Below are 22,570 nucleotides of genomic sequence, written 5' to 3' on the forward strand. Positions count from 1 at the left end.
AATCTCAATTTTCTAATCCCGAGACCTGCTTCCAGAGCGGAGAACACATTTTACATGCCAACACCGAGAACTAATACACTGAAATATACACCTATTTATAATTTGTGTCGTGCCTGTAACTCTGTTTGTCCTGACTTGGATATTTTTTATTGTAGCATCTCAGATATCAAGTCATACTTTTTTGCCTGACTTTGTCTTACTTGCCTTATTTTGTATATTTGAATTAGTTTTTTTTCTTGTTTACCTTGTTCTGTAGTTGGGTTTGACCTGTAGAACATTGTACTCTTTAAATAAATAAATAAATAAATAATTTGTTCGCATAGTATTTTAAATTATAGGTGTTTGTTGATATAGAATAGGTATATTTTAATGATTCTTTATGAGCTTTATGTTTGAAAGAAAAATACTTTTCGAAATTATTTTTATTCGATGAAGGGGGAAATAAAATCATTTTTCGTTATTCGGAAAATATTACTCTCAAAGAGCAACTCTTCTAGTAATAAGTCTCGAAATTTCATGGAATTCGTTTCAACCGTTGACGATTATTTAACTGACCCATTTTTTTGCGAATTTTTCGAAGGTCAACTTTCGATAAGCGCATCTGCAAGAAAAATCTTTGCAGATTCAAATGTGATACATATCCTAGATGGGCAACTACTTCTAGAAGTAAATATTCGAAAAAATATTTTTCTCAGGTTTCCAAACGGGTGGCCCTTGTAAGGAAACCACATCTTTCTTTAGAGGATTTTGCAAATGTTAGAGAACAGATTTGAAGCATGAGGTGAGCAGGAGCTCTGACGCTGATGTTTTAACAGAAATTGAAGCATGCCTTTTCTATTAATGAGGCCACAGTCCACAACTCATACGAATTTTCTCTTACATGAGAAAATATCTTATTCTTTCACACATAAGTTTTTTCAGTTTATATTTTTTTATTTGTCCTTTAAGTTCGAGTTATTGAAGTTCGACTGTATTAGACAACAATTCAACAACTGATTTCAGTGGATGAAGCTGATAATAAAGGCATAACCAAAACAAGTAACCCGTTAAACTGAAATCCATTTTATACTTGTGTGGACAATTGAGATATACCTAATTATGAGAACAAACTTCAACTGATTTGATTGGATAAATCAAAGAAATCCTCTAGTGCTCAAGTATTATGATAGTGATTTAAATTAATTACCCATTGCTACATACATAGGGAGGCATGAAAAAAGTTCATTTTTTTCGAACATTGGTTAATCAATTTTTTCAAGCGTCCCAGTAAATTGTCTATATACATCTCTTTTATCCCACAAATGTGTTTTCAATAAAAAAATTCCATCTTTAGAAGTTTATAATCTTCTATACAGTGATTGCAATACCGTCGCCGTTTTTGAAGCGCAGCTGTGGCTGTATGTCGAATGCAATTTGTACTGTACAGTAACTGCAAAGTCCACCGGGACATATACGGTCCTTTTTGGTGCTGCATTACCGTAACTGCAGTCAATTGAAGCAACGAAGTACAGTTTTTGTACAGTGACTGGATTCGGATTTCAGTGTTTGCTGGGATATTTCTAAAATTTTCAGACGTCCTCATTCAGTGTACATCAGAAGGCTGTGGTTGTATTTTATTGTGTTGCACTCTGTATCTTGGAATCGAAGCAATTCCGGACAATTTCAGACATTTCAGGACTCCAAATAACTCCTGAATTTGTTCTCAATGTTTATGAAACACCCTGTGTCCTGTATAAATAACAACTCTACTACTTACGAAAACGCATTTTCAGTTTACGTTGAGAACATATTTTTTGGGTGTTGTAAAATGCAGCAACAACTGTTTCAATCAGTGCAGCAGATCTCTTATCTATTTCAATAATTGCTGAGAGCAATGAAAACTGGGAAAATCCACTATAAATTACATTTTTCAATGACTTTTTGCACTCACATTATTTAATCCAGGATTAATGGGAATCAAGATAAATTCTAATTTTGTGGAAATACAGTTATCACATTTGATACTACAGATATTTTTTCGATATAAATTGATGTGGATATCTTGGGATAATCAGTTTGATGAGAAAATGATCGCTAAAATTTCGGCAATTGTTCTTCTGGCGACTTCGGTTGCGTGTGTTACTATTGGTAAGTATATCGTCATTTTATATGGATTCAATTTTCATTGGTCGATTCAGAAATATGCTTCATCCACTTTTTCACAATTAATACGTATAGGTGCAGCGATTTTCATATCCAAAGACATCTGAATTAATTTTTTGAAATTAGTTAATAATCTTAGTTTATTATTCACCTGGGGGAGTGAAAAACAACATTCAAATATAGTGGTATACTGAGGAAAACTCATCTAAAGAATTTTTTTTTTTGACTCGTACAATAAACATTAGGAACGTTCGATTTCTTATTATACTTACTATTTATCACATAAATATACAGTACCTATACTCAGTAGTGGAAAGTGTTCACCTAAAACAGGTGAAGTTTGATATCCGTTATTTGTTTGTTTAAACAATATAGAAAAGAAGCGGAAATTATTTAGTAGGTACATGCTGAATCGATCTAACCCAGGCTTTCATTTGAACAACAGAAGACGAAGGAATTTTGTTTCCTTTCCAGCTATCAAAGCTGTACTGAATACTGAATACTGAAAAATTCCACGGTATAACTAACTTTTGATTTTGGTTTGCATTTTTATTTTTGTGTAGATTAAACTAGCATTGAATAGATATGAGTGATAACTTCAGGTACAAGTATCCAACGTTTCTTTACAGATTGCACCAAAACTCTCTCATTGTCGACAGCGAAAACAAATACTATATATAAACAACAAAAACTTAATTTTTTCAAAACTTTTAAATCATAAACTTCTCGTCCATGTCAGAGAATGAAACTACATAGAACAAATCATTGACAACTCTTCGATTTGGTTAGGTTAGGAGATGTTTCAGACACTGTTTTTCGGGTAGAATCGATATGACTGAGAAAAATGTTGAGTAGTTGTGACAGGATTTTACTAAAATGACTATTGATAGTAATAAAATACTAACTAAAGTAGTAGTACAGGGTGGGCAAAATTGGTTGTTCACTGAGGGGATCTCGGGAACTATAAGAGCAAGAAGAAAACGGATGATACATTTCCGAGCTTTTTCAGAAAAACGAATGGTGAAAACCGTAGCCTCATACGATTCTTCGTTTTTGAGTTATCAGCAAAAAATGAGATTTTGGCGATATCGAAAAGTTCTCATAACTTTTTCGTCTTTGATGTTACAGATCTGAAACTTGAACCTTCTTAAGCCCGTTTGCAACAGCCGAGAATTCTCTAGAAAATTTACTCGAGATTTCATGCGCCGTGAATTATGTACCGTTACATACGCACTTTCGGTAGAATTCTCTATTCAGTTGCGTACAAAATAATCTCTGCCGTTTTCTCACCAAAATTTGGTCAGAGATTTCTTCGGAGAATTCTCGGCTGCTGCAAACGGGCTTTAGACACTTTTGCACGGAGAATCTACCGACAAAGGATTTTTTCTAATTCAAAAATAACAAATTCAATAAAGGTTTGCATTTGAAAAAACGAAAGTTCGCCTAATGATTCGAAATGAAAAAATATTTTGAGCTCGTCGGTGGATTCTACGTAAAAAGTGCCTGTAGAAGGTTCAAATTTCAGATCGGTAACTTCAAAGACAAAAAAGTTATGAGAGAACTTTTCGGAATCGTCAAAATCTCTATTTTTGCTAATATCTAAAAACTAAGAATCGTAGGAGGTTTTCACCATTCTTTGTTTCTCCGAAATATATATATATATATATATATATACTTAATATCTGCCGAAAATGAAAACGAACTCCTTTTTCAAGGTAATTTGGAGCCATGCCCAGAATTGAGCCAATTGATACCTGATCCCAAGAATTGCAGCAGATTCTATGAATGCACACTTGCTGGTTGGGTTGGAGAAGCTTGTAATCCTGGATTAGAATTTAATCCTGCCAACCTGCAGTGTGATTATCCACAAAATGTTAAATGTGCCAACGAAACAGCCGGAAATGGTGAGTTTTACAGGAAAAAATTTTGGGAAATATTTGTATAATCTTGAATTTAATTGATGCGGCTGATACTTGATGAAAATCCATAATGGAATAAAAAACAGATTATATAATTTTCACAAAAATGAGTTTTCAAAACACGACGCGTGTTCATCTTTCCTGATTTTTCAAGCACAATTGACCACCCTAGGACGGAGGTCACCAACAATCGAAAGCTCAATGTTTTATGGACTAGAATTCTGAACCACTTTTGCTTCTTCTTATAAAAAAAAACAGTTTCCATCGTATAACATTCATTGAATACATCACTATTCGTCTTTTTTTCCAATGACTGATATTGCCTAGAGGTAGAATTTTGTTTGTAATACATTTTATTGTCAAAAAACTTAAGACGAAGAGCATATGACGAAAATCATTCCATTCGATAAAATCGTTTGTAAGTACATATACTCATTACAAAATGAATTTTTTTAATGGGTTTTCAACAGCCTCTATCTTTTCAACCGAGCTGAATTGGAAAAAATGGAAAAGGAGAAAAGTTTTCCTGTGACCACAGTAATCTAATGTTGAAAAGTCTCACCCTGTATATACAGGGCGAGTACTATATAGTAAAATTTTAAAATTAATGCGATGCGATGTTAGAATAATTTATGAGGACCCTGTAATTTTCAAATATTGAGAAAACAGATTGAAGATGCCCATAACTCCGAAACTATCGAGCGGATTTTTCTTATGAATATCTGAAAATTTCAAGTTCCTATCTCTTTTATTTCGGAATGAGTCCAACCATTAAACCATTTCCGTCTCTGATTCAAAAACAAGCAAAATTTAACTACTATTTATTAAAAAAGAAATGAACAATGATAAATATAGGTACGAGGAAGATTATGCATGGTTGAATATGGGATATATTTGAAAACATGATAATCACGTTTCAATCTCACAACTATGAAAACAGTTCAATACAGAATCAAAATTGTAATTTTGTTTATTCAGTAAGATTCCGAGATTAAAGTAAATATTTTATTGAATTACGATTTTGAAGTCGGAATTTAGTGAGGAATATTTTTTGGATATTACCAGTTTACTTATTATTAAGTGCATTGTTTGCAGTTATGGACCTAGCACCATGTACAAAACTGGACAAACTGATCCCAGATCCCAAAAACTGCAGCAGATTTTACGAATGCACTCAGGCTGGATGGGTCGGACTTTTCTGTTATCCCGGACTTTACTTCAATCCAGTAACCTCTCGATGTGACTATTCTTGGAATGTTGCATGTGAAAATGACGCACCTGCTGAAGGTAAGTACAGTGATAAAGCACTGCATATTTAGAATATGAAGTTCAAGAATTTTTATGTGATAAGATCGGATTTCGAATTTGTAGTACCTACATAACAATCCCGAAGAATAATATTATAGATGACACAAAAGATATTGCGAAAATTTAATGGTAGAAACCATGGGCGTCACCGGTGGGGATTCAGAGAGGGACAGCAGACCCTAGAGACTACACTCAAAAAATTAATCATAAAACACGAAAGTCACAAGGCCATGTTCAGGCAGAGTGTTTTTTATGTTTTGCCCCCTAGCGCCCTAGCCCAGCGGCTGGCTACGCTCTTGGTTTAAACATACTGTAATAACGCACCCCAGTATCTTTATCAGTAGAAGAGCGGCTTTCCACTGATCATGGGGTGATTATTTTTAGATGTTAAATACACAAAAATTGAAGGCCCTCGAAAGGGGATAAATAATGAGGATCCGGCCCGTCGCACGAAGGACAGGTCTTGAAGTTGAATATTATTATTTCTGGGGAGATGTTTAAATGAAACTCATGAAAAACTTTAACAATTATATCTATTGGAAAAATAAAATTGGGACTTCTCTACAAATACGTACTCGGTCGAAGACGACCAACAAAAATATTCAATTTCTTAAACACATGCAAATAAGCGCAAAACAATAAAACATACTTTCATAACCAAAATCTTGGGTTAAAATTCAACTTCCCATCTTAGCGCTCAATAATAAATCAATACTTTATCAATGAATTTTAGAGGAGCTTTCAAGACTCTGGACGAATAAAAATTGGAACTTTCTACCTTTCTCTGCGACTGCTGTTTGGCTGACGCTGCCGATGAAAACTTTTCGACACCAGACTTTACCCGCACTTATCGGCGAATTCTTTACACTCAACCGAACTTCCCGCACTTTTCCGTCGCAAACGTTTTTCGCTTTAAGTTTCCCTATCTAAAATTTTCAACATAAGTTTATATCTGGTCTTACTACGAATCAAGAAAATTAACGATCACTCCTCGAATGTTACTTTACTGACTTCCGATAAACTGACTTTAACTTCAAATTATTTCCAAATTTCTTCAACTACCTACTTCCCGATATTCCGTTCCTACTTCAACAAAACCAACAAAAACAAAGGACTGGACTTTTCTTTACACTGAACTTTTCCAAATAGATATTTGGTCGATATTTGGTCGGTCGGCTCATAGATATGAGCCGACCGAGTCTCCGATTCTATTCCGTGATCTACCTATACTTTTCTCTTATTTCGTGAAAACCTATTTATTCTAAGTCCCTTTTCTCTATCTTTAATTACTGACTCTACAAAAGATTTATAATTTCTCCACTTTTCCGTACCGACTCGAAGGGGTATATTTTCGATATTTTTCAGATCACGTCCCCGGACCGACTGACTAACTTTTTCCGATGTACTTTTTCCCCGGTCTTTCTCTCCCACGCTATGGGTGGTACCAAAACGTCCCAAAATCGAAATCATTGGACGATCATTCTTGCTGAGTTGAAAAATCAGCGTTCCCAAGCTGGGTGGTTACAAGAAAATTTCGGCTACTTCGAATTCTGAGAACTGTTTTCCTCTCAGGGTCTCCAGACTAATAAATCTTTCTTAATCTACATGACTGACCGTTTTCACCCGTTCTGAAATCCTTATCACCGTATATTGGAATCAATTACATAGGCCGGCGATCGCCGGTTGCTCTCCGAAAACGTACATTGTATCAATATCTGCAGAATTTCTGACTGAGTGACACTAACTCTTTCAACTCTTATCGAGCTGGTTATTATTTAAATTCCCGCGACTTAATACCGTCTGATCTCCAGCGCCTCAAGGTATCGTATGTCCAACTAAAAATCGCCTCTGCAGCACGGCTGCAACAATGTATGAATGTTCCAGCGATACCTCGTTTCAATTATCCCAAATTAATTCGAGTTTCTTATTCCGATTTATTACAATACATACAACATTTGAGAATATTCTTCGTGAGACTTTTCTTTCATTTTCATATGAAAATTGGTAATTGCAGTTCTAAGGGATGTCCCAACACTTGAACCATGCACCGTAGTAGATCAGTTGAAGCCTGACGTGAAAAATTGTAGCAGATTCTATGAATGCACCCAAGCTGGTTGGTGGGTTGGTGAACCTTGTATTCCAGGCTTGTTGTTCAACCCTGATACTCTCCAGTGCGATTACCCAGCAAATGTAAAATGTGCGACCGAACAACAAAAAGAAGGTGAGAATCATCGTTATACTATTTTTCTTGCAATTTCCTTATTTTTCAATCACAATTGACCACCCTGGGACGGAGGTCACCAACCGAAAGCTCAATGTTTTATGGACTAGAATTCTGAACCACTTTTGCTTCTTCTTATAAAAAAAAACAGTTTCCATCGTGTAACATTCATTGAATAAATCACTATATTCGTCTTTTTTTCCAATGACTGATATTGCCTAGAGGTAGAATTTTGTTTGTAATACATTTTATTGTCAAAAAACTCAAGAGCGCATATGACGAAAATCATTCCATTCGATAAAATCGTTTGTAAGTACATATACTCATTTCAAAATGAATTTTTTTAATGCGTTTTCAACAGCCTCTATCTTTTCAACCGAGCTGAATTGGAAAAAATAGAAAAGGGGAAAAGTTTTCCTGTGACCACAGTAATCTGACCACAGTATGACAGGGGGGTGAGTCAGGCGATAAATAGACTTAAGTGGCTCAGGGTCGAGAATATCTTCAGGTTGCAGATGGCTATCGCGGTACATCGCATATTACAGACATCCATTCCACCATATTTGCGAGAGATACTTGTTTTCAGAGGGGATGTTCATGGGGTCGCGATCAGGCATGGACAGAGGCTTATGTTGCCTAGTTTTCGTTCAGCCACGTTTCAGCGCTCTTTTACGTTCAACGCTGTGAAGCTCTACAATGAGCATGCTCATATTATGAGTTGACCTCCGTGAGTTCGCTGAGGTCGGCATTAAGGGGACGGTTGTTGACCGAACAAAGCTGTTAAAAATGTTTTATTTCATGTACTTTATTAGAAAAATTAATTGTTAGTTTTTTTTTGTATGTATTTGGAAGGGTTAAGTTGAGTAGCTTATGCTAGACTTCGCCCTTGTTCTGTGAAAGGATGTATTTTTTTTAACATTCAAATTAAGGCACTATTATTATTATTATTATTATTATTATCTAATGTTGAAAAGTCTCACCCTGTATATACAGGGTGATTACTATACTTCATTCACTTTTATTTTAGCAGTCGGTTGGCCATGGATTTGACACATTTCACTCTGTATAGTACGAAAAAGTGGGGTTATGAAGCTTGTCAAAACATTTTTGGGTTTTAAATCAACGCTATGTTGCCCGTTCTAAGTAAAAGTTTCTGTTATTACGTATTTTATCACAATTTCGAATCTCTTCAGGAAATATGTGACGAACATAATTGAAGTTTATACAAACTGATTGAAGGCATACCAAATCCAGTTATTTGCATGGAAAATACAAGAGATCAGTATAATATCATAATATGCACTAGCTTGAGGAGAGTTAATGTTCATTATCTTCTTTGGCTTACATCATTTGTAGATTTCAAAAATAATAACTCGAAGATGAAATGCATATGATGCAGTGGTTGGGAATAGGTATCTGCCGAAGGAATTAACAGATCTTGCGCGTATTTGTGGCTATTCATCTTAATACATTGATGTAATAATGATAATTATAGGTATTTAGTAGTACCTTAAGACATTTACTTTGTATAGGACAAGTCAAATGAAAAATAGAAAAATCCATTTTAGGGAACTTATTCTCCGATGACATTTATCGAAAATCGAAAGTGAACTTTTCGCATTAATTCACTCAAACATGAAATTCTCAAATGCCACCACTTTTATGGGTCTCCCAATAGAAGGAAATTCTTTGTCATCCTCTTCATTCACAATCTTTCTGATTGTGGGAATATCCAGCTGAAATATATGTCTTTTAGATTCAGATGAAACGTTATATAAATTCTCTTACATTGAATATGTTCGCTACCGTCTGACGTATTGTGGATTTTAGAATATCAGGGTATGACTATTTGAATGAGCGGACCTGAATTCTAAATAGCACTTCCTGAAATCCTGTCTCTTTTTTCAATGACTTTCGGCATTTTCGTAATAAAAAATTAATATTAGTTGTGGCAACGGCGTTATGACATTAACGACATTTCATGAGTGCCAACCTAACTTCGTTCTAGTTACAAAAACTTGAGAAAATTATTTCATGGCCAACCGACTGCTAAAATAAATTTGAATGAAGTATATATAGTAGAATTTTAAAATTAATGCGATGTTAGAATAATTTATGAGGACCCTGTAATTTTCAAATATTGAGAAAACAAATTGAAGATGCCCATAACTCCGAAACTATCGAGCGGATTTTTCTTATGAATATCTGAAAATTTCAAGTTCCTATTTCTTTTATTTCGGAATGAGTCCAACCATTAAACCATTTCCGTCTCTGATTCAAAAACAAGCAAAATTTAACTACTATTTATTAAAAAAGAAATGAACAATGATAAATATAGGTACGAGGAAGATTATGCATGGTTGAATATGGGATATATTTGAAAACATGATAATCACGTTTCAATCTCACAACTATGAAAACAGTTCAATACAGAATCAAAATTGTAATTTTGTTTATTCAGTAAGATTCCGAGATTAAAGTAAATATTTTATTGAATTACGATTTTGAAGTCGGAATTTAGTGAGGAATATTTTTTGGATATTACCAGTTTACTTATTATTAAGTGCATTGTTTGCAGTTATGGACCTAGCACCATGTACAAAACTGGACAAACTGATCCCAGATCCCAAAAACTGCAGCAGATTTTACGAATGCACTCAGGCTGGATGGGTCGGACTTTTCTGTTATCCCGGACTTTACTTCAATCCAGTAACCTCTCGATGTGACTATTCTTGGAATGTTGCATGTGAAAATGACGCACCTGCTGAAGGTAAGTACAGTGATAAAGCACTGCATATTTAGAATATGAAGTTCAAGAATTTTTAAGTGATAAGATCGGATTTCGAATTTGTAGTACCTACATAACAATCCCGAAGAATAATATTATAGATGACACAAAAGTTATTGCGAAAATTTAATGGTAGAAACCATAGACGTCACCGGTGGGGATTCAGAGAGGGACAGCAGACCCTAGAGGCTACACTCAAAAAATTAATCATAAAAAAAGAAAGTCACAAGGCCATGTTCAGGCTACGCTCTTGGTTTAAACATACATACAACATTTGAGAATATTCTTCGTGAGACTTTTCTTTCATTTTCATATGAAAATTGGTAATTGCAGTTCCAAGGGATGTCCCAACACTTGAACCATGCACCGTAGTAGATCAGTTGAAGCCTGACGTGAAAAATTGTAGCAGATTCTATGAATGCACCCAAGCCGGTTGGTGGGTTGGTGAACCTTGTATTGCAGGCTTGTTGTTCAACCCTGATACTCTCCAGTGCGATTACCCAGCAAATGTAAAATGTGCGACCGAACAACAAAAAGAAGGTGAGAATCATCATAGTATTTTTCTTGCAATTTCATTATTTTTCAATCACGATTGACCACCCTGGGAAGGTGGTCATCAACAATAGAAAGCTCAATGTTTTAAAGAACAGTATTCAGAATCACTCTTGAAGTAGATGAAAAAAACAGTTTTTATCGTGTAACCACACATGAAAGCAAGTTCAAGCAACTTTCATATTTTTTCTGAAACTTTTTAGGGTTTTCACTCCCAATCTCTGGAACAAAATCATATAGTTTGAGATGAGTGTTCATTCATTCAGGATACTTCTTAATCCTATTATTAATTGATTTTATCTATCTATTGAGAATTTATTTCCACGATGACAAAATACAGTGAGGGTGAGTCTTTGACAAATATTTCAACAGAAGATTCTTGAGATCAAAACAAGAACTTTTTTCCTTCACCATTTTTTCCGCATCGGCTCGACTTAAAAGATACAAGATGTTGAAAAAGCATAAAAAAATGTTTTTAGTTCTATCTCACAAACGGTTTTATCGAATGAAATGAATTTCGGAATATAGTTTTTCATTTATTTGATGAAACTTTTCGAACACAATATACACGTCTTCCAGTTTTCTCAATATGACTATTACGCAGCATGAAAATACCAAAATTCAAAGAACCCAACTCTTGAAACTATGTCGGACGCAATCTAATGAATATTTGAACGTTTTGTAAAATGAAAGTATTCTTCATATTTTCTCGTATAATGCGCCGTTTTCGAATAATTTGATGTTCAAAAATTATCTGTGAAATTTGAAAAATTGGGTACTTTGGCTGAATACAACTCTGTTTAAAAGATCCACAGATGTGTATATTGTCAGATTTACCTGGTATATTGACAGATTTACCTGGTTGGTCTGAAGGTAATTTTGTTTTTCCAGAGGTGGCACAGCTCATTATGGAAACTTAAAATGGCAATATTTTTTTATCAGGGCCGAATCGGAAAGAATATACTGTTAAAATATTTGTACGTGTTAAAGACTTACCCTGTATTCCATCAATCGAGCTAATCTCCACGTTCATACACAGAACATCCAAATTCTGAGGCCAACTTAACTTTTGAATTTTTGTGAATGCTCGTTATTTTCTTTATCAATGATTTAATTATAAACTGTTGTTAGAAAATTGTGTGTAATTTCGTGTAGATATCGTATGACGAATAATACGAATGGGAATTTACCATTCCAGGCGAATCATACAAATGAACTTTTTTTTTACTGCCATTTGAAAATCGAAAAGGAACTATCCATTCAATAAATGAATTTACTCATTTTCAGAAATTCTAGAACCATCATGTAGTTCCCAAAACTTCGACGAGTTGTTCCCCGATCCCTCTAGCTGTGGAAGATTTTTACAATGTTCAGATTTAGGGTTGATATCCATGCCTTGCCCTGGTGATTTACTGTTCAACCGAGATTCTCTGAAGTGTGATTACAGTTGGAATGTCACATGCTGAAACACTGATTAATCCATCCCAATTTGTTCAAACTATTTATTCCTTGAATTTTCAATAAAACTTATTATATAAATAAAAAAATTTTTTTAATCCTAAACTCATATTATTTTTTTATCCACACTATAATGCGTTCAAATTGAATTGAATTTTTTGTTTTCGCATCAATAATTAATTTAAAAAAAGTCTTTCAGTAACTTGTTCTTACCGGTATTATGAAAATGCGTTTGTGAATCTATTCCTCATAGCCATTGGCAAAGACTTCTTTGATATGCAGATGCTTAATAAGTGCAGGTCAATGCAAAAAAATCATACCTTCGGTAGTTGAGTTTTTTTAAATGGCAACAATCTACATCTTTCATTATTTCAGTGGATTCTTCGTAACTGTTAATCTTTTACCGTGAAACATGGCATACTGTTGAATTTGTCATAAAATTAGCTTTCTAACGAAACAAAGATATACTCTGGATGTACTTGAAGCTGGGAGTTCTAAGAATATTTTAGGGAAAAAGTTCATAGTCGATAATCCCAAGATGCAAATTTTCAGCACAAAATTATTATTAATTCTCTATAAATGTTTAATAGGACACATCCACCGTGGAATATACAGGGTGGCCATTTGAAAACGAAACAGACGAGATTACAGACGAAATAAATTTTTTCGATAGAAATTCTCGGACAGGTCGATTTCTGTTTCGAGGGGGACAACTTAAGATGTAGGTTACGGACGCATAGCGCTTCAACCCTTGCTACTACAACCCTCACCCCCAATTTTTGAATAGGGAAGATGGGGTGAGTGATACCTCATTTGAAAGGTATTTTTATACTGATTTCAGCACAGTAATTGTTTTTTCATTTTATGCATTAGTTCTCGAAATATTCTCAACTAAGTTTTTGAAAATGAAGTGGTGTTTTCATGGCAGTGTTTTTTTGTGAAAAATCAACATTTTGAGCTTCAAAACATACTTCCTATTAACATGTTTATCTAAATGTCGTTGATTGAAGAATTCTGCTGTTCTATTCTCACATTGATTGTTTGCAAAAAAAAGTGAAATTATTTCCACCCGCTCTGCAATTGAATAAACCATGTCGAACAATGAATTAGAACACATACAAGTCTCGATTCAAAACTAAGAATAATTAACATGTCAAAGAACCAGTAAGCCAACTTAATGATCTGTTCGTAATAAATAAAAAAATATCGATTCTCATTTTTTTGAAAAAGATATGAATTCAATAATCAACAAAATGAAAACATTATTGAAGCCAACTGAGAAAACACTTCATAATTAAGTCGGAAATCGTTTCACGAATTGGGACTGGAATATTTCTGTGGCATCATTAATGATTTGATTTTCTTACCTGGTAATCTGATTAGAGATATGTACGTATTTGGACTTTTTGGAGATTTCTATCGATCAAGTGTTACCGCATGTTATTGGAAATACTGCAAATTATATCGAAGATAATTTAGATTGAGTTTCAGCAAGATTGAGCTGCTTCGCAATACGCTTTGTTTGTTCGACATCTTGGTTAAAGATTTCTATGTCAGTGGATTGGAGGAAGGAAGCCACAGCCGTGGTTGTTTTGAAGCTCAAAATGTCGATTTTCCACAAAAAAATACTACAAGTGCCATGAAAACACCACTTCATTTACAAATACTTAGTTGAGGATATTTCGAGAACTAACGCATAAAATGAAAAAACAATTACTGTGCTGAAATCAGTATAAAAATACCTTTCAAATGAGGTATCACTCACCCCATCTTCCCTATTCAAAAATTGGGGGTGAGGGTTGTAGTAGCAAGGGTTGAAGCGCTATGCGTCCGTAACCTACATCTTAAGTTGTCCCCCTCGAAACAGAAATCGACCTGTCCGAGCATTTCTATCGAAAAAATTTATTTCGTCAGTAATCTCGTCTGTTTCGTTTTCAAATGGCTACCCTGTATTTCTGACACAAAATGTGAGGAATCCATTTAAAAATATCTCCACCCCTCATAGAGGGTGCATGGCAAACTACCCAGTTAAAGATGAAAAGTAATTTGAAATTAAATAATGGTCCTTCAAGAGCATTTCAAAAAACTATTGTATTCAATAGTTTTTCCTTGGTATTCCAAGGATGTGAATTTTGCCCCTTAGCCCCAAAGGTATACTGGGTGTACTAATTGAAATGAGAAAGTAGTAGGCTGTTTCCGTTATAACCGGAAGTTACATAGGTCTGAAAATATTTTAGGGAGAAAGTTTTCTGCCGAAAATATGCAAATATAAAGCACAAAATTGTGATTAGTTTTCCATAAACGTCTAATTGGGGATCAGTCTGTTATGAGGGTTATGAAAAACTGATATCTCCTGTTTCTCATTTCTACACTCGTTTAATAATAATATATATTATTCTCCATTAAAAATTCTGAAAATTTGAAATGAAACGAAAATATAAGTATTTGTTTTTGTTGAATATACAAGTATATACAAACATAAAAATTGCTATTGATTATAAAAGATCAAATTCTCATCAACTTTCAAAATTATAAAATAATAAATCATGGCTATACATATACAGATCATTTGAATCAGTCTTCTCTGAAGTAATAAATATAAAATTAACAGGTTGGGAGAAGAATTTCATCATAACTGCACTGTAGAAACGAGTGTAGAAATGAGAAACAGGAGATATCAGTTTTTCATAACCCTCATAACAGACTGATCCCCAATTAGACGTTTATGGAAAACTAATCACAATTTTCTGCTTTATATTTGCATATTTTCGGCAGAAAACTTTCTCCCTAAAATATTTTCAGACCTATGTAACTTCCGGTTATAACGGAAACAGCCTACTACTTTCTCATTTCAATTAGTACACCCAGTATACCTTTGCATGGTTGAAGGTTAGATAGATTGATTTGATGACAATTTCGAAAAACTCAACGGTTTATGTTGAGATTCTTATGAAAAAATTAAAAAATTGATGATAACAATTTTTTCAATATTTCTGCTGGGGAGGTTTTATTCAGGAAAGTTTTTACCATTTTCAATTCTGCCATTATATAGTATTTCAACACTATTGGCTGTTCGGAACGGAAATGTACAGGGTGTTTATGAGAAAATGATCAAGATGAACAAATCAAATTGATCCAAACTCTAGATTTTCAAATTACAAACTATCCTTTTTTAATTTCAGTCGAGTCTGCGTAAGAGGGAGGGGGTAACCTAAATAAATACTTATCATTCGCTAAATAAATCCTATACCTAAAATGAAAACTTTCAGAGCTATCAAGGAAAAACTAGACTGGTTGATGGATAGTTTGTCCTTGATAAATCTGAAAGTTTCCATATTAGCTATAGGGTTTATTTATGTTACTCTCCTCTTTTTTGCGTAGAATCAACTGAAGCAATGGGAAATATAAGTTTCGTTATTGAAAATTTTCAGCACAAAATTATTAGTTCTCCATAATCGTCTAATACGTCATCGAAGTGAATCAGTCTGTATAGTTTTTCATCAATACATTCCAAACAACTGAAGGGAAATGATCGAATATAAATTCTTCTTTCTTCATATATTTATCACAGACTTGAAATTCTTTCTTATATTCTGAAATATCATTTTTGTTTGACAAATTGTTTCAGAAACGGTGCATCTTCGACGTTGAAAAAACTGGCAATTTTGTTCACGCAAATCTCAGGCAACTTATGGCCAACAATGACACTGATAGCTTCCCGTACGACGTCCTCCTGATCTCTCATTTCTACAGCTTTGTTATACACTTCTCTCAAATCCACCGCGTAAAAAGAATCTCTAAGAAATGGCGATGAAAGGAATCCTTCAACTATAAGTTCGTTTCGAAGAAATTGGACCACTTTCTCTTGGTCGCTGATTAAAATATGGTAACAAGTGACATATGAGAATTCTGTTAGTGTTTTCTCTTTCAACTTGTTCAAAAATATCTCGTATTGTCTGAATCTTCTTCTGAGTTGTGGAGTGGTTTCAATTCTTTCCATAATAGTATCCGATAGTACACCTCGGTGTTTTTTAATAACAGCATGTTTTAGCAACATTGTTAAAATATTAAATTGGGAGTGTTTTAACGCTACATCCATTGGAGTGTGACCACGTGCATCCGTTAATCCGATATCAGCATCATTCCTAAGGAAGAGTTGAACTAAAATTACTGACCCTTTTAGTACTGCTATGTGGAGGGCAGTTTCTAGTATCATATTTCTCGCATTTAAATTCGTTCCTTTTTTGATGAAGGCTTTTGCCAGTTCAAGTTTTTCGGGTTGACTGAAACTGTTCAGCGCTAGGCTGTGCAGGCAACTATTTCCGTAAATATTAACGGAGTTAACATCAAAATTGAACTCGAGAAGATCCATGATCTTTTGTGTATCACATTCGTGGGAATTTAACAAGCATTGCAGTAATGTCGATCCTTCCTCCTCGGTTCCGTTGATGTTCACATTATATTTTCTAAGTTCCTCCAAGCAAGCAACTGCGTTCGTAGTGAACATCAGCATGTGTATAGGTCTGAGTCCATCTAAACCTGGCCTTTCTGTGTCACCGCTATGTTCCAGAAGATGTCTTAATATGTTGGCATGTCCTAATGCTGAAGCTATGTGCACAGTTGTGAAAGAATTGCAGTTTATGGAATTCACTATAGCCCCTTTTCCTAGAAGGCGAAGAACTTCACTTTCATCTCCACTGGTCACAGCAGCATGCAGGGCAATATTTAATCCTATTTGCGTGGGAAAATCTCGCACAAATTCATCCTGCAACAAAATTCCGAGAATTTATAGAAAAGCAAAACAAAATAAAAAAAAATGGTAATTTTCCTAGTAATTCTTCATTTTTTAAACCAGTCATATCAGCGTCCGAGTCAGCGTCTAAACTAAAGGGTACCTTTCCTGCGCTTAAAAGTTTTGAAGAAAACCACTTTTCTCTAATAGAGCCGAGACAAACTAAAAACGCGATATCTTCAACCAGGAGTGTTTAAAGTGCGACATCTTTAAATTTTGCAAAAAAAAACACATTCTACACAACATATTCTGGATGCGCTATCATTGCATGCTAAGTCTTTTTCAAACCAGTGGCGGTTCCAGGAGTAATGTAAAGAGGGGGGGGCATAATTTTTTATTTCTGTGAGGCGTTTGTGTTTGAATTCATAGATTCAAGATGAGGTGTACGGAGTTCTGTGATTAAAAAGTTTAAAGACAATGTCCAATTCGATTCAAAATATCCGTAGTTAGGTATATCAATGGTTTGAAGAAGTGCATGATTGTATCCATGGAGTCTATGGAGAGACAAATAGCAAATCAAAAATAATTTTTAATTTGAAGATGCGAACAAACAATCCAAAATTCGCTATTAAGCGAATTATATGAAAAAAATTCAAAAAACTAGTTTTTCCGTTTTCAATTGTTCAATACGGAATACAAATACAAATGATTATATAAGAAATATCTTTGAAATACTCTTCATCGTGAACATCTTATAAGAACGAAACACTCCATACCCAGAGAAATTCATTTTATAGAAAAAATGAAAAACCAAAATGTTTTTCACGATGATTAATATTTTACGAAAAACTGTTCTTTACCTATTCAAAAAATCTACTTGACTTTAAAATCAAACTCCAAGGTCAGATCTGCCTGCAGAAACTTTCATTTGAAACACTGCTTTTTGATGCAGGCTTTTCTAAAGGAGTTATTCCACCGGATTTTTTGAAATGGTTTAACTTGTATATATTTTTTGTGTTCTTGGAGTATTAGGTTTTACCTTCTTAATAATATTTTTAACAGAAAAGCATACACAACTAGCACTTCCGCGGATTAAAATTAAAACAAATTATTATTAGAAAAACGCGCACAAAAAATTATTTCATGACCGAATTATTGAATACAAATAAAATAATATGGTTAAAAATATTATGGCACTCACCATGTTCATTGTGGAGAAAACGTGAAGTTAAGGCACTTTTGAATAAATGGCAAGAATTTAACTATTTATGAGCACGCCCAGTTCAGGTACCTAGTGGTATAAGCACACTGGTCATAAAAGAGGCAGTGAAAAAGGATTCCTCTTTTACGGAAAGAAGGTTGCAATTCTTTTTTATTTTCTTAGGCTTAGGTACCAATAGCGGTTCTGTGCTAATACTTGATGTTGTAAGGGAACTGTTATGTTATATGTACCTACAGTACAAACACGATGTAGAATATTTTTTGGTCTTCTAGGGTTGCTCGACCAATCGCATTTGTGTTACAGTTTCTTCTGGGAGGAGGGGAGGAAAGGTGCCAATGTTTGGTTTATGACCAGTAACTGGTCATAAACCAAAGTCACATAGGCAACTTTCCTATAACTGGTCACCAGTTATATTGGTTTAAAAGACTATTATGAGGACTCGATCACAATGTAATATTTAATTATATTCGTATTCAAGTTTTATTATATTATTATAAATAAATATAAGAATATCTCGGGCCCAATTCTGAATAAGAATGAGCAGACAGGAACTACTTTTTTATTCGAGAATAAATTCACCAAGAAATTGCGAAAAAAAAAAGTATAGACGGATATCATTTTTAGATTGATATGGAAACACGACCAACATTTTTTATTGCCTTCTCGATTCCAAAGAAGGTCTACAAAATTTCTTTTTTGACAGTTTTCTGATTTCTAAGAAAAAAACTAAAAATTGCTTTTTAGGTGCCATCTCTAGGGGGCTGCATCTTAGCAAAAACTCGGTAAAAAGAAATTTATATTGTAAACCCAATCTACTTTTTGACAATCACCCCTTAAATTTTTTCGCAACTATACGCAACTGTTTAGTTACACCCTGAAAACATGGTCTTTTTTGATAAAAAGGCAAAGAGAAACTGTTGCCTCTCCTGGAAGATGACACTAACAAAAAACAGACAAATAACTAACTGAACTATCACTTCTTATAAAAGAATATGTCTATGACAGCTGGAATAATTTGTAATTAATCTAATCTAATGAAATATCGACAAAAGATAAAAATCTTACCGAAAAATTTCCGACATGGCCATAGCTGCATAACTTCTTTTGAACTGTAAAGCTAATGTATTTAGAAAGCTCATATTGTGCATGCAATATTCAGATGTATGCGTATGATACTTGTATAGGTAATTGTAGGAATGTATGACCAAAATAATACTTCTTGGATGAGTTCAATAGATTGCAATTTGTGGAGAAATTGAAATGACATTTTAAATCGTAGAAATCTGTTGTTTAATTGGTTTTAAATTAACGTTATTGAATATCTAATGAATATTTTGAAAATTAGTTTCGAACAACAATTGGAAGAATTAGGGTGTAGATAAATAAGAATTAGCGCAACCTTTCCAATGACTCGTTCAATTTACGTTTATTCAATTATTTCCTTTCCCTTTTATCATCATTTAGACTATCTCACTTCCGTTCCGATGAAAAATAATGCTTGCGTTGAATTATATCGAAACTAGTTTTATTTTCGATTTAAAAAAGTGTATATGTCGAATTCCAAGTAGGTATGCCTAATGAAGACGTTAAGGATATCTAGTAATTTTTATTATTTATACCTATACTCTCCTCCCACAGCCGGGGAGAAAATAATTTTTCGCACTAGTGCAGGAAGTTACCTTCCTGCACTAGTGCGAAAAATTATCACGTGATACTTTCGAAACTGTGCGGGAGTAGGTATCAACTTATATCATCAGTATCAACTGATATAGGTACTTTTTGGTTGTACAGGTTCTCTGTAAACAGTGTAAACTGTGAAAGTGTTACCAAAGAGGAACCTCTTTGTTATTACCTCCCAGCAGTGGGCACTAGTGCGCGAAAGTGTTTTTTTTTCCAATAAGTACGGGAAAGTAATACTTTATAAACTGAAATGAGTGAAGGAAAATTGAGAAAAAAGGTCGTAGAAGAAGTAATGAGTGAAGCATCTTTCTCGCACTCGACTGAAATTCGTGCAAAATCTCTTGTTAGAAGAGCTTAGTTCGTTCTAAGATGTCTAAAACTATTCTTAGAACGTTCAAGCGCAGAATAAAAATTTTCAAAATTACTCGACGAAGACGATTTTTTTTGAACGCACAAATTTGATGTTCTATTCTATGGTGTAATCTATGACACACATCTATGAACTCGATGTTGTCGTGTTCATAGAGAAAGGGTCTCTCTGATTTATATTTTATTTCAGTCTATGGTTGAATTCGCATGTGGTTTGGTTATGTGAAAAAAATTATGGAATAGATACACTGAGGATTTCTGACTATCAGAGCATTTTAAAATTGTTCAAAAGATCTGAACTTTCTCCCCTCATTACATTAATCAATATATTCGAACGCCAAGTTTCATAGGATATTCTAATTCTGTCCTTTTTTCACTTATACCTATATCATATTCATATTCTCATATCACTATGAGTGACGACGACAGAGATATAGACGTAGAAAGTGATGTAAGTTGGCTTCAATGTAATCTTACTGTATCTTAATTCTTATAAATTTAAGGAAGGAGAGGATTCGGATACAAGACAGCCAACTGTACAACGACAAACTACAGGCAATCAGTATTACTCCCAAGTAAGCTTTCATTTAACTCATTGTGTGACGAAACATATTCATTTATTCTCAATCTTTATTTTCAGGCAGAAAAAAGAGCCCATCATAATGCTCTGGAACGAAAACGAAGAGATCATATCAAAGATAGTTTCAGCAGTTTGCGTGATACAGTTCCAGCGTTAAATGGTGAAAAAGTAGTATGTTCGTTCTGATTAGTTGAAATTCTCAAGTAGAGCATATGAGAACCAAATGATCAGCAGAGATTATATCTAAATATCTTCTATAAGTAGAAGTAAAAATCACCCATTGAATGTGCTGAAAATATCTATATAAATAATAATCATTTAGTCATTATTTTAATTAATTATTTTATGCATTATCTTCAGAATGGTGCATAAATATATTATAGAAAAGTTTATTTCTTACCAATAAATAAGCTGATACCGCTTATAAATATTTTGATCCTCAAGTTTTAAATTTTTTTTCATTATTTTAAATAGATCATTTGATCAGCAAAAAATATTCAACTTGGTCCTCATATTCTTAATTGAATTTGTTATATTTGAAATGCAATTAGGTGGTTTGTATCCTCATATTTTTAGGCTAGTCGAGCTCAAATTCTGAAAAAAGCTGCAGAATACATAATGCTCATGAGGAGAAAAAATTCATCACATCAAAGGGATATAGACGATTTAAAACGTCAAAACAGTTTATTAGAAGCTCAAAGTAAGATTTACTTCTTGAAGGAAGGAATATGGAGGCATTTTATTTCAATTTTAATTACAGTAAATCAATTGGAGAAGGCCAAAGCAACGGGATCGTTTAGTATAGATTCAGGTGATAGAAGTAGCTACAATGACAGTGAATCAGATACATCTGAAGGAGAAATGCCAGTACAAAGAAAAAGAACTAAAAAGGTTAAGTCTTCTCACCACTAACCTTTGCAGATAAAAGACTTCAAAAGGTAATTGATATTTTATCGATGATCTGAGGAGTTTAATTTTTTTAAGACTCCTTTTTGCCAATGTTATATATGCTTACTGTTGAATAGGATGGCAAAAGATTTAATGCCTCGTTAAAATTTGAAACTCAATTTCAAAGGGAGTAATTGAGGATAAAATTTTAATGGACCATTAAAACTGTAATACTACAGAACCTAAAAATAGTTTTGTTCTGTATTTCAGATGTTCCAGGGTGTGGGAAAAGCAGTTTTGAATGGATGATCATGAAGCAGTTTTAACCAAAACTCATTTATGATTCCAGTAAATTGAAAGGACGATTTACACGTTTGTACTTCATTGTTTGGGAGTAGTGTTGATCATATTTCACATACACAGCTGTGAAATATTGAATAAACCAAGATTTATTTTTGTTGTATATTTCTTTTAATAATATAATCTCTTTTTTAATAATATTTAGTCTTCTTTTCGGTTTTCAATCACAGAATTCTCAACAGGGTAACCTTCAGTGCTAGGGCAGGCAAAGTTTTACTGATGTGGATGCCCTACGGTAAACAAGAATTTTGACTGTTCATTAAGAGTGTCCTGTTGTTAGATGAAGGAACTTTTGTGGGTTACAAAAAGGTTATTCAGAAAAAAATTCCTCTCAAGGGTTAGGTACCTTAA

The 22,570-nt window shown here is 33.9% G+C and overlaps 2 protein-coding genes across 5 annotated transcripts; both read left to right on the top strand.

Moving 5' to 3' along the window:
* Positions 1 to 1,973: 1,973 nt before the first annotated feature.
* Positions 1,974 to 12,469, top strand: LOC123307092 (chondroitin proteoglycan-2-like). Of its 2 annotated transcripts, XM_044889300.1 has the most exons (7): positions 1,974 to 2,127; positions 3,858 to 4,046; positions 5,157 to 5,348; positions 7,384 to 7,590; positions 10,169 to 10,360; positions 10,712 to 10,918; positions 12,218 to 12,469. In XM_044889300.1, the coding sequence occupies exons 1-7, from the start codon at positions 2,031 to 2,033 to the stop codon at positions 12,394 to 12,396; spliced, it is 1,263 nt and encodes a 420-aa protein (XP_044745235.1). In that variant the 5' UTR covers positions 1,974 to 2,030; the 3' UTR covers positions 12,397 to 12,469. The 2 variants fall into 2 exon arrangements, with proteins under 2 accessions (XP_044745235.1, XP_044745236.1); XM_044889301.1 differs by lacking the exon at positions 5,157 to 5,348.
* Positions 12,470 to 20,570: 8,101 nt separating this feature from the next.
* On the top strand, positions 20,571 to 22,359 carry LOC123307107 (protein max). 3 transcript variants are annotated; one of them, XM_044889321.1, is made up of 6 exons: positions 20,571 to 20,842; positions 20,895 to 20,966; positions 21,032 to 21,142; positions 21,548 to 21,671; positions 21,732 to 21,909; positions 22,130 to 22,359. In XM_044889321.1, exons 1-5 carry the CDS (start codon positions 20,804 to 20,806, stop codon positions 21,881 to 21,883), a joined length of 498 nt encoding a protein of 165 aa, XP_044745256.1. In that variant the 5' UTR covers positions 20,571 to 20,803; the 3' UTR covers positions 21,884 to 21,909; positions 22,130 to 22,359. The 3 variants fall into 3 exon arrangements, with proteins under 3 accessions (XP_044745256.1, XP_044745257.1, XP_044745255.1); XM_044889322.1 differs by having other exon boundaries at positions 21,032 to 21,139; XM_044889320.1 differs by having other exon boundaries at positions 21,548 to 21,909.
* The last annotated feature ends 211 nt before the right edge of the window (positions 22,360 to 22,570 follow it).

This window comes from Coccinella septempunctata, chromosome 2 (assembly GCF_907165205.1).
Source record: "Coccinella septempunctata chromosome 2, icCocSept1.1, whole genome shotgun sequence".
NCBI classification, from domain to species: domain Eukaryota; kingdom Metazoa; phylum Arthropoda; class Insecta; order Coleoptera; family Coccinellidae; genus Coccinella; species Coccinella septempunctata.

Coding starts and splice junctions, on each gene's coding strand:
- LOC123307092 (XM_044889300.1), top strand. CDS start 2,031: ATGTGGATATCTTGGGATAATCAGTTTGATGAGAAAATGATCGCTAAA. Junction 4,047..5,156: donor CAACGAAACAGCCGGAAATG/GTGAGTTTTACA, acceptor CATTGTTTGCAG/TTATGGACCTAGCACCATGT. Junction 10,919..12,217: donor GACCGAACAACAAAAAGAAG/GTGAGAATCATC, acceptor ACTCATTTTCAG/AAATTCTAGAACCATCATGT.
- LOC123307107 (XM_044889320.1), top strand. CDS start 20,804: ATGAGTGACGACGACAGAGATATAGACGTAGAAAGTGAT. Junction 20,967..21,031: donor GCAATCAGTATTACTCCCAA/GTAAGCTTTCAT, acceptor CTTTATTTTCAG/GCAGAAAAAAGAGCCCATCA. Junction 21,143..21,547: donor CGTTAAATGGTGAAAAAGTA/GTATGTTCGTTC, acceptor TCATATTTTTAG/GCTAGTCGAGCTCAAATTCT.